This window comes from Amblyraja radiata, chromosome 13 (genome assembly GCF_010909765.2).
Source record: "Amblyraja radiata isolate CabotCenter1 chromosome 13, sAmbRad1.1.pri, whole genome shotgun sequence".
NCBI lineage: Eukaryota > Metazoa > Chordata > Chondrichthyes > Rajiformes > Rajidae > Amblyraja > Amblyraja radiata.
This window is the reverse complement of record NC_045968.1, coordinates 49377306-49389502: the sequence shown is the minus strand read 5'-3', so window position 1 is coordinate 49389502 and position 12197 is coordinate 49377306. Positions and strand designations below refer to the sequence as shown.

The window sequence follows — 12197 nt, the reverse complement described above, 5'->3', positions numbered from 1 at the left end:
AAGGTAAATGTTCATTTTTTTCTAGTTTAGTTTAGTTTAGGTACAGCACGAAACAGGCCCTTCGGCCCACCGAGTCCGCGTCAACCAGCGATCCCCGCATATTAACTATCTTACCCACAACTAGGGACAATTTACACTTATACCAAGTCAATTAACCTACAAACCTGTACGTCTTTGGAGTGTTGGAGAAAAACGAAGATCTGGGAGAAAACCCACGCGGTCACGTTGGATTACATATCATTAATTAATCAAGGATTGATCCTGATTGTATGGATAGGGCAGGAAATAAACGTTGCAAGGACAAAATACAAATAGTCAAACTAGCTTGATTTTGCGATCACCTGCGTGAGAAAATACATTCTTATCCAGAAAAAACAGGTACAGTGCCCTCCATAATGTTTGGGACAAAGACTCATCATTTATTTATTTGCCTCTGTACTCAACAATTTAAGATTTGTAATATAAAAAAAAACATGTGGTTAAAGTGCACATTGTCAGATTTTAATAAAAGCCATTTTTATACATTTGGTTTCACCATGCACAAATTTACAGCAGTGCACCATAATGTTTGGGACACCGCAATGACATGTCAATGAAAGTAGTCATGTTTACTATTTTGTTGCATATCCTTTGCGTGCATTCACTGCTTGAAGTCTGTGATTCATGGACATCACCAGTTGCTGGGTGTCTTCTGTGGTGATACTCTGCCAGGCCTGTATTGCAGCCATATTTAGTTTATGCTTGTTTTGGGGGCTAGTCCTTTTCAGTTTTCTCTTCAGCATATAAAAGGCATGCCCAATTGGGTTCAAATCGGATGATTGACGGCCACTCAAGAATTGACCATTTTTTAGCTTTGAAAAATCTCCTTTGTTGCTTTAGCAGTATGTTTGGGATCATTGTCTTGCTGTAGAATGAACCGCCGGCCAATGAGTTTTGAGGCATTTGTTTGAACTTGAGCAGATACGATGTATCTATACACTTCAGAATTAATTATGCTACTACCATCAGCAGTTGTACCACCAGGGGCGCCGTACGAATGGCAGCTCTACCGGCAATCTGTTCATTTTTTCATCTTTTAAAAATGTTTTAGTTTCTGTTAAAAGTTTGTTTTAATGTTCTCCGGTTTGTCTTATGTGGGGGGAGGGGGAGCGGATCGGGGAAACATTTTTTTCAGGTTCTTACCTTGCCGGAGATGCGATTCATTTTCGGATCGCATTCTCTGGGCGCTCTGCGGTCTTCCATCGATGGAGCTGGAGGCCTCCTTGGACTGACCTTGAGCCCCACCGCGGCTTGTAGACTTACCATCAAGAGCTCGCACTCGGGAGAGGCCGAGTCGAGAGCTCCAACGTCGCGGAAGGTTCGACCAGCCCCAACCCTGGCTCCGATCGCCGGCGCGGGGGAGCTGACATCCACCCGACGCAGGAGCTGATTGCCTAGGAGTGGAGGGCCCAAACGCTGCCGGCTATGGGAGTCATGATCATCCCGTCAACGGAGGGCTCGAGGCCCCTGACGCAAAAGAAGAGACATGAACTTTATTTCTTCTTCCATCACAGTGAGGAATGTGGAGGAGTCACTGTGGTGGATGTTTATGTTAAAATGTGTTTTGGGTGATCTGTTGCTTTTTATTTGTATGACTGACTTGGCAAATGAAATTCCTTGTATGTTGCAAAGCATACTTGGCAAATAAAGTACTATTCTGATTCTATTCTGATTCACGAAGATAAGTGAGCCAGTACCTTCAGCAGCCAACCATGCCCAGGCCATAACACCCCCACCACCGTATTTCACACGAGGTGGTATGCTTTGGATCTTGGGCAGGTCCTTCTCTCCTCCACACTTTGCTCTTGCCATCACTCTGATATAAGTTAATCTTTGTCTCATCTGTCCACAAGACCTTTTTCCAGAACGGTGGTTGCTCTTTTAAGTACTTCTTGGTAAACTTGGCCATCGTATTTTTGCAGCTAACCAGTGGTTTGTATCTCGCAGTGTGGCCTCTGTATTTCTGTTCATGCAGTCTTCTGCGGACAGTGGTCATTGACAAATCCACACCTGACTCCTGGAGAGTGTTTCTGATCGGTCGCACAGTTGTTTGGGGATTTTTCTTTATTATAGAAATAATTATTCTGTCATCAGCTGTGGAGGTCTTCTTTGGCATAATGGGTTAATTGACTTTGAAACCTTGCAACCTTGTCATGGTCAGGGAGCTTGTGTGTCTCAGTGACCCCTAGAGCTATGCCAACGGGAGATTCGTCCGCTGTTAGGGTCTCCCATGCTGGACAGGTCGAAGGGTAGGGGCGAAACGAAGAGCGATTCGCTGGTTCTCCAGGTTGGGGGTTGAGCACAGGGCTAACAACCCTGTCTCGTAAAACAAATCTGTTACGGAAACAGCAACTGAAGGAATCAACAGGAGTGTAGGACCTTTGTTTCTGCCCTACATGCCAGGAGGCATAATAGGCAGTAAGTAAGTAAGTAAGTAAGTAAGTGTCTTTTATTGGCACAGCTTTGGTCCTCATGTTGATAAACAGCAATAAAAATTTCCAGTGACGGAAAGACTGGAGGAAAGACTAGATGCTGAGAGCTCTCTTATATCTGCATTAAGGAGGCAATTAAACACACCCGAGCAATTACAAACACCTGTGAAGTCATGTGTCCCAAACATTATGGTGCCCTGAAATGGGGGGGACTATGTATAAACACTGCTGTAATCTCTACAAGGTGAAACCAAAATGTGTAAAAATGGCCTTTATTGAAATCTGACAAAGTGCACTTTAGCCACATGTGATTTTTTCTATTACAAATCTCAAATTGTGGAGTACAGAGGCAAATAAATAAATGATGGGTCTTTGTCCCAAACATTATGGAGGGCACTGTACATGATTGGAAGAAAGGGAGTCAAATCCCAAAAACATTAATTATCTTGTGATGGGTAAATATTCTTTCCCCAAGATCAGAATCATCAATCACAAGAGCATAGAAACGGGATCATGCAGCACAACAGTCTAAACTACTGATCTTGTTTGCAGAAGGAATATGTAGCTTGGCAAGGAACAAAACAAAAACTCTAAATGAAGTAAAAAGAAGCACAAAGGAACCAAGAGTTTTGACAAATTAACATTTTGAATTAACGCCTTGAGAAATGTGCATTTTGAGGGTTTAATAAATATAAAAAAGGATCAAGATCAGTGTTTAGAAAATAAAGGGAATTTGATATTTTCCCCAAAACTTAAAGTGCTTTAAGAACTGTGTGATGTGAATGCTTGTTGTAATTGTAACTGTACACATTTTCATCTTCCAGAACAAGTTAATCTGTGTCATGGAGCCCCAATATTGAAGTATCTGGATTAAAACATTGTTCCTCCTAATTAATGTCAATTTCTCCCCTAGTCCCATATACCTGCGCTCAGACCATAACCCTCCATTCCTTTCCCGTCCATATAACTCTCCAATTTATAGGGATAAACGCCAAATGCAAGCAAAAGGGACTAGCTCAGATAAGCAACTTGGTTGGCATGGACATGCTGAGTTGATGAAGGGTCTACGTATTCATATCTTTGCGTTCTCCATGTTGTTGAAGTAGCTCAATTTATGCAAACATCTCTGCATTGCCATCACACACTTTCAAATAAAACTTCAGAGTCATTCTACTAATTTATATCATAGCACCATCTCATCATATTCCTGAGGCAGGCAACCAGAACCAAAGAACACCCTTCAACTTGGGAATCCGTAAACATATGCAGTGAAATTAATTCAATGTAATAAATATAATTGAAGTTGCAAAATATTGCTGCACATTCTCGTGTGGGCATGCAAAACATCTCTGGATTGGCAAGTGGGAAAAATTGTGCCGATGTAGATTTGTACTATCATCCAGATGATCCACCCCATTAATCTGATATTGTACTACATAAACCTGACATTGAAAAGGTGAAGTGAAACCTTATTTTCACAGGATTTGAGAGGATAGAACTGGTGCACTTTTAAGGATTACTTAATGTCAAATCAAAAAAAAAAAAAATGAATTTGAGAATAAAATATACAATGCATACCAGAAGATTATTGTACAGGCAGCGTGTAACCCTGAAGATTACTATATTATGGAAATATTGGGCAATATGCATTAGAAAACTAGCAGGTCAGTATTCTGGAGGGAAAAAAAAAGTGAACTTCAAGATTGGATGTGTTAAATTTTCAGCCAAAGTTGTCACTTTGGTTCTAATTACTCTTCATAGAAATACAGTGATCTAAAAAAACATAATATTAAGACTAAACAATGCACAAAATAAGTTTTAAATATACAGCAACATAATCAAAACATTCAAAAGAAAAAAAGATAAAGTAACAAAACCTGTTGAATGTCAGACGAGAAGACACTGGCTTCAGCGGGGACTGGCATAACAGGGATCACAGGGATTACAGGAGTAGAGGGAGGAGTAGCCTCTATCTGCTAAACAATAGCAAAGGAATCAAATTCAAGGTGCACAACAGCATAGCAACACATTTAATCCTAATAGCATAATAAATTGCATAATTTACTGCTTAATGGCAAACTCAAAAATTCAGAGAAAATAATAAACAAGAATTTTGAGGGGAAAAAATGAACTACAAACCAAGGTTTATCTGTCAAACATGAGAGTGTTTATTTCCTTCTACAGTGCAACCTGGATATAAGGCAGCTATTGGGGGACATCTTTAGTACCAGGGTCTTGTAAACCTAATATTTCATTTAAAACAAATTTCCAGAGATCATGGATGCTGCCTGACCCGCTGAGTTACTCCAGCACTCTGTAACATTTTTGTAAACCAGCACCTGCAGTTCCTTGCATCTAACATTTCATTAATTTTGGAATACTTCCCTAAAGAGCTGCACTTCCATTTCCATGGCATGGTGCCATATCCCAATGCCCATATCCAACAGAAAACAACCTCATCAATGCATTCGTATATATACACAAACACATACACTCCCAGAATTTGAATAGATACAACATCCATTCCCAGTTTCACCACTCAATCTCAATTGTTGAATTTTAAGCTAAAATTTGTGGAACAGTTCCAACGATCACCAGCAATGAACTGCCAATCCCGTTTCAACATCTATTACTCTTTTCCCTGAACTGCTTTGTCATAGGGACTTTGGTAAACAAAAATCTCTTGCATTCCAATTGTCTACTTGTTACACTGGAATAACTGGGGTGCAGTTGAACATAGAGAATACTTCAAGAACCTTGGAGCCATACCATTTCACTTAACCATTTATAACATATGCATACATATTAACCATACATGACAGGTGCATACATACCAACCCTTCTCTAAGGTATAGGTCTCAGACTCCAATATAAATCTCACTGGGTACAAGTCTACAGACAATGACTCATAGAGAGATGAGTTTTGCAGACGCTAAATCTTCATGACTCCACTTTTGCACACATTAGAACCAATTTGCCATAATTCTGCCCAGCCATTTAATACTTTAATTTCTCTTTGTAAATCCAATACAATCCATATAGGTCTGCAGACTTTGATCTTATACTGTCGAAACAAATTACGTGAATTGGAAGAGATGCTAGTTGTCAAAGTATATCCAAAATATGATATACAAAGGTGTGTTATATCGAGATTGCACTGTACCGGTTTAAATTCACACAAAAAAAATCAAATATCTTCCACTAGATACTCTCTTTGCCCAAAATACCTATAAATAATTCAGCAAAAATTCAATATATCTACTAAAATACAAAATTAAACAATTGTTATCTTAAGCAATGGGATTTGACCATTGCTCTCAATGCATTAAAATACATCAATGTTCGTTATTTGACATATTAACCAATTTACACTTAGGATGTTTTTACTTCAACGAAAACCAAACTATCTTCAAGTTATTGTACAAAAGAAAGGAAATTCCTCTGATACATTTTCAATTTCAAAGATTAGATGGTTAGTGTGTTAAGTAGGTGATTATGTTGAGTATTTTCAGAATAATTTAAGAAATTAAAAGCTTGGAAATTATACAGTAACAGTAATATTCAAAAATGAAACGCTGCTTAATAAATAGTTATTAACCCTGAAAGGCAATGAATCTGAAGGCAGCACCAATACAAACCTCAAAATAGATGTGGCACATATATAAACGGGCAAGAAACATTAAATATGCACAAAAGTACATTATTTATGGTGAATTGGCATTCCTGCACTAGATACTGCTTCTGCTGCACACATCATTGGCTGCCACAGCAAGCCAGCAGCCATTCACCCATCTGGTTCCAAATATATTTCATTGAAGAAGGGTCTCGACCCAAAACGTCACCCATTCCTTCGCACCAGAGATGCTGCCTGTCCCGCTGAGTTACTCCAGCATTTTGTGTCTACCATCCACTCATATTTCAGTTGCATTTCCATTCAAGAGAACTTGTGCTCATTTTTGCATCTTACTTAGGATCTTTATTCTGGTCAGTCTATTCTTCCTATTAACACTTTAGTTTGGATTGCGAGTATTAAGGTGATAGGAAAAAAACTAAGAATTAATCAAAGGAGTAAGAAAAGTGGGTAGTAAGGAACTGCAGATGCTGGTTTAAACCGAAGATAGACACAAAATGCTGGAGTAACTCAGGCAGCATCTCGGGAGAGAAGGAATGGGTGACGTTTCGGGTCAAGACCCTCTTCAGACTGAAGGAAAATGGGTGTTCACGACAGATTGCTAATTTGTTTCTCACTGAATTTTTTTAATTGCACCAAGAATTGTATTATAATTCATTTAAGAAATTTTACATCTGCAAACATAATTTGATGGTTAATACTTTCCAATTTTACTTAAAGTCATCCTAACACCCCAAAAGCTGCTCAAACAACGTGTTAAATTACCCCAGGGCGCATGTACCTGAGAGGGTGCAGGAATTGTACCTGGAGGACTTGGGCCTGTTGGTGTACCAACATGGTTCCCGCACATTTGCAATTTACCTGGGCTGAACAGAGGATTGCAAGTGCTTTCCTCACCCAAATCAGGCATGAAAATCCAATGGTGAATAGGTCAAGGGGAGAAATCTGGGGGTTGGCGGCAAGAGGAGCTTTGTTGCCTGTCAAAACCAAAGATGGTCAAAACTACCCTTTTAAATTATTTCTGACCTTCACCAGAGTGAAATTATTAATCTGGACAACAATAAGATTTCAACTCAGATATTATATGTAACACTAAGTCACTCCAGAAATGGCTTCTGATAATAATGATAAATTCCAGAAAAACTACTCTGCAGCCTTAGGATCAATGGAAGTCCATCAGAGCAGACTGTGTAGATGATAGAGTCTAGGGTTGGAGCCTCGTCAACAACCCATCACACATCAGCATTGATCAAGCTATGTATTTGTGCAAGTGAGTGTGGTTATCTTTTCTCTTTCTTAGTTTCTTCCAATTAACCCTGTAGACGTTTAGGTGTAATCAATCAAGAACATTGCATTTGTATAGTATCTCATTAAATACTTCATGTACAATGTACAAGCTTGAAGACAAATGACTAATTCCCATGTAAACAGAACAGCTATTATGCACACAAGTAGCAGTCCAGAGAAGAACACATCTACGGTGTAATGCAATGCCATCCAGGCCAATTGAATCATTATTTTCAAACCTGTTAAAAGTTTTAACCATAGCTTTATAACGAGAATTAAAGAACCAAAAAAAAATCATGAGCGCATCCCAATTCTACACAAATCATAAATCTTCATCTGAATAACCTCAGATTTGTGGATGACAAAAGCACAATCTGCAGGTGCTAGAAATTAAAATAAAAACACAAACCACTGAAAATATCAAAGACATCAGACAGCAACTGGTGGAGAGAAAAAAAGTTAACGTTTGGGGTTGGTTTTAGCATCAGAACTGGGAGAAGGAAACAAGTTTGTTTCAAATTGTAAAGGGTACTTTATTGGGATAATAAAAGGAACAAATATGATAGATAAATGCCAGGCTAGATAATCCAGGTGACTCAAGTGGAACTGATACGGTCTAAGAGCGGGCATGTTATTAAACAAACGCTGCTGCCCCTAACCTAACATTTAAATCAAGATTTATATTTGAGCATTTGAATAGACAATGGAGAACAATACAAATTTGAACAGACGGTCAACATGTCTGCAGACTGATGCTTATCTAAATAAGAAAGCATCAAACTAGAACCTCTCTTAGGACACTGAACAAATTAAGACCAATGACCAAAATAAACCCCACCATGATAAATAAAACGAAAACTAGAATGAGACAAGCATGTGCAGCACATGTTATGATGAACATAAATGCAGCAATGTGGCATAAGGATATGTTGCCAGCCAGCAAATTCCAAATTCACCCCAAACCACTTGGCGAAAAATAATCAAATTATAAATGCCTTTCGACACTCATTTGTCTGAGACAGTTTTGTCTGTTGCATTTATACCAACTAATTTTACTGACTTCCTACAAAATTATAGCTCATTTTATTCTAGATATTGCATTCAATCACACATGCAACTGACATAAATAGTACATGAATTGCCCACAAAATACATTCAAAACTACAAGTTGTCGATGACGTCCTTTATATAATTTAAACTAACTAATTTTGTAAGAAAAGTTTGGGTTGAAAGATTTATTTTTGCAATTTGGATCTGCTTTTGGTGGGTAAGGTATTCTCTCAGGTTGAATCTAACACAAGGAACAGGGCCAACAATAATGCAACTAACTCAGCGGGACAGGTGGCTGCCTGACCCAGTGAGTAACTCCAGCATTTTCTGTTTATCTTTAGTGTAAACCAGCATCTGCAGTTCCTTCCTACACAATAATGCAACAGCGCTGGCTAGATCTGTGGAACTACTGACCTAATTGCAAATAATCAATTTCCTTAAATAAACTAAAGCATATCCACCACTTCCTTGCAATTACTTTTTTATGCAAGGTCAACAATGCCATTGCAATGAAGAATGTGAATTGTACTACTTGTACCAGCTGCAGTCAGTGTGAAGCTGGTGCACAATGTGCACAGATGTGATAGAAACATAGAAAATAGGTGCAGGAGTAGGTCATTCGGCCCTTCGAGCCTGCACCGCCATTCAATATGATCATGGCTGATCATCCAACTCAGTATCCTGTACCTACCTTCTCTCCATATTCCCCCCCCCCCCCCCCCCCCCCCCGATCCCTTTAGCCACAAGGGCCACATCTAACTCCCTTTTAAATATAGCCAATGAACTGGCCTCAACTACCTTCTGTGGCAGAGAGTTCCAGAGATTCACCACTCTTTGTGTGAAAAATGTTTTTCTCATCTCGGTCCTAAAGGATTTCCCCTTTATCCTTAAACTGTGACCCCTTGTCCTGGACTTCCCCAACATTGGGAACAATCTTCCTGCATCTAGCCTGTCCAACCCCTTAAGAATTTTGTAAGTTTCTATAAGATCCCCCCACAATCTTCTAAATTCTAGTGATGCACTGGTAGCTGACCTCAAACTCACTTCGGACTCCTGGTTTTCCACGTGTAGGCTCAGAAGTCAAACATGAGCTGACCATCAGGAAGAAAACTGATTCTCAGCTGAACCACTGGCGAAGACAAATTATGATTCAGCCCCATGTTTGTGAACCTGGCAGCTAATGCAAGTTGAAGAATGAGAGATAAACGTAATAGTGTGAAAAATAGAGCTGCATGAGTATCCTGTACAACTGGTTTAGTGACAGAAGTTTATATCTCACAGCAGCTGGGGAATTCTGAAATTCAACTAATGAAATACATCTAGAATTGAAAATCTCGTACCAGTAATAATAGTGACCATAAAAGTGGCAGATTACTTTAAAAGCCATCTAGTCCACCAATGTCCTTCAGGAAAAGTTATGTCTACTCACAACTCAGGCACCAGCATGGTCAACTCTGGCCTGACCCTTTTGTGAACCACCAAGTTCAGGGGCAATGAAGATGAGCCTCATCAGCAATGCTCTTATCTCACAAATGGTTACATATAAACCACCATCAAATTCAAAAACAACCTCTTTTAACCAAATTCATTTGTTGTTCTATAAGCGCAAAACAAAACACATACCAAAAGAGGAAATAATCTATCCTCAAATACAAGGCTAACAAGGTTCGACAATAAACTGTCACCAACAAAGTGATGCGATGTAAAACAATTATGATGTTAAGTTTCAAGGTCATTACAACATTGAAGCTGTTCAAAACAATACCAATGACATAATGCCAAGAAATATCCAGTGCAAAGCCCAAGTTTAAACAATGCTCCAACAAACATGTTTCCAGAACTCAAAATCCATTTCAATCACCTTCTCACTTCACAGGACCAAAAAATACAATGTTGATTCTGTTGATTAGCTACTATTCACAAACCACCCATTTCCCTACAAACTTTTTATTCAACATGTATTGTGTTATAATGAACAACATTATAACAGAATTATCCATGCACCATAATGTGTACAGGCATGATTGGTCTCATTGTGACATTATGCTTCTGCAAATAACAAATAGCCATGGCCACTACTTTATTCCAGCCTCGTTGAGGAACTAACGGCCCACTCACACTTTTGACAAAAAAAGCATCAATCTGGGCACAGGGCAGTGCAAGTAGAAGTTGAAGAAAAAATGAAGTACTTACAAATTGTGTTTGAAATCAAGTATTGAAACAACTTAGCAAGCAAATTTATTTTGAAAATGGATGTGGACTTTAGGAAGCAAGAGTTCCGAGATAAGAATCTTCTCATTGTTCAAAACACGTGTGTATTCACATTCTTTTGTCACTGCATATAACTTGTATCTTTAAATTTGGCATTAGATATTTGGAGGGTTTCCCTTTTACAGGATATTATCTCAGAGTAAGTCAGATAACTCATTGACACATCTTTCTAAAATGATTGACAAGGTGGAATACATGTGCTTGAGGCTACAGGTCTGAAATTAGTGCATTTTGTAAAGGTGCCCGCAGCGGGGAGGGGGGGGGGGAAGAGGTGTGTTGATAAAATGAAAATGCAAAAGGGAATGCTGAATATATCAGCTGGGTTCAAGACACTCAACAGCGTTAAAGGTTGCAGATATCAGTCAAAAATAAAAACAGTTTTAAAAAATGAGCTTTGTGTGTTACATAATAAATAACGGTAGAATTCAGCATATCTTCCAGATATCTGAAGTTAGACATTGATGGGAACTGATCAATTCCACTGAATAGGGGCTACTGTCATAATTGTTATTCTATGGCTTTCACTTTGAAGTACACACTAATAACTGCACTGACATTATCAAGGAAAGATCAGCAAACAGTTCCACAGACACTGACCTTATCAAAGGAACCAGTTGACCATGAGCTGTCCGACCACCAGCCGCTGGTTGCTTTCACTTTAGCAGTACTTTTTGTGGGGCTTTTCTTAACACTGTCACGCAAGTTGGTGAACTTGCTTCTATGTTTAGTTGAGGATACGGGAAGAGTTGCAGAGGAGTAGTACTTGTGTGTAGTAAAGTGCTGCTGCTGAGGCTCCAGATATTGTTGATGCGAATTCACATGCAACCTTGGGTTGCTCGAAAAATGAATTAATCGCCCCAGTTCACAACCTTCTGCCACACTACAAGAGTATGCATGTTTGTAACAATAAGTCGTCATTTTGCAGCTCAGCAACAGAGAGAAATTATTTTGTGGTAGTGAAGCAAAAATCACAAATTGCTAGGTCAGGCAGCAAGTTAAAAACAAAGACAGAACTGCGATGCTGGAGCATTTATCACCGACGTGCTCCGCTGGGAAAGCAGAGAAACAGAATCTGATTCTAGCCAGTAGCGCTCTCCAATCAATGGGCACTGCACATGACGGCCCGCTTTCCCAGGCACGAATAATCAATGCGCAGCACAGATTTGTTATAGGGGTGGTAAAGGTCACCTTACAAATACATTCAATACATTCTAACGTGTTATCATCCTCAGGACCTCGCATTCTTTGATACCGCCCTCCTTTCCCAATGGTGAAAACACTAATGTTCAAAGTGCTGTGAGTCTAGAGTTGTACCTTAAACATGGAAATGTACCTCAGAATAAAAATTCTATGAGTTAAAAAATAAAATATATATTTTTAAGAAAGTCCAAGGATTTTACATATGGGAATGTAGTCTATTTGGCTGCCAGAAATACTGTGTAAAGCAAAGAAGCAAGTATTAAATGGACCAAAACCACTTTCAGTTG

At 39.1% G+C, this 12197-nt stretch overlaps 1 protein-coding gene across 18 annotated transcripts in view; it reads right to left on the bottom strand.

The window, feature by feature from the left end:
• The window catches only part of dlg1 (discs large MAGUK scaffold protein 1), a 356942-nt gene that overhangs the window by 141990 nt on the left and 202755 nt on the right, over positions 1 to 12197 (bottom strand). For 15 of the 18 annotated variants that reach the window (XM_033032030.1, XM_033032037.1, XM_033032028.1 and 12 more), the window contains one exon: positions 4349 to 4447. In XM_033032030.1, the coding sequence (XP_032887921.1) occupies positions 4349 to 4447 (99 nt within the window). The remainder of the gene's footprint in view (positions 1 to 4348; positions 4448 to 12197) is intronic. The other 3 variants (XM_033032029.1, XM_033032036.1, XM_033032045.1) reach the window with 1 other exon arrangement.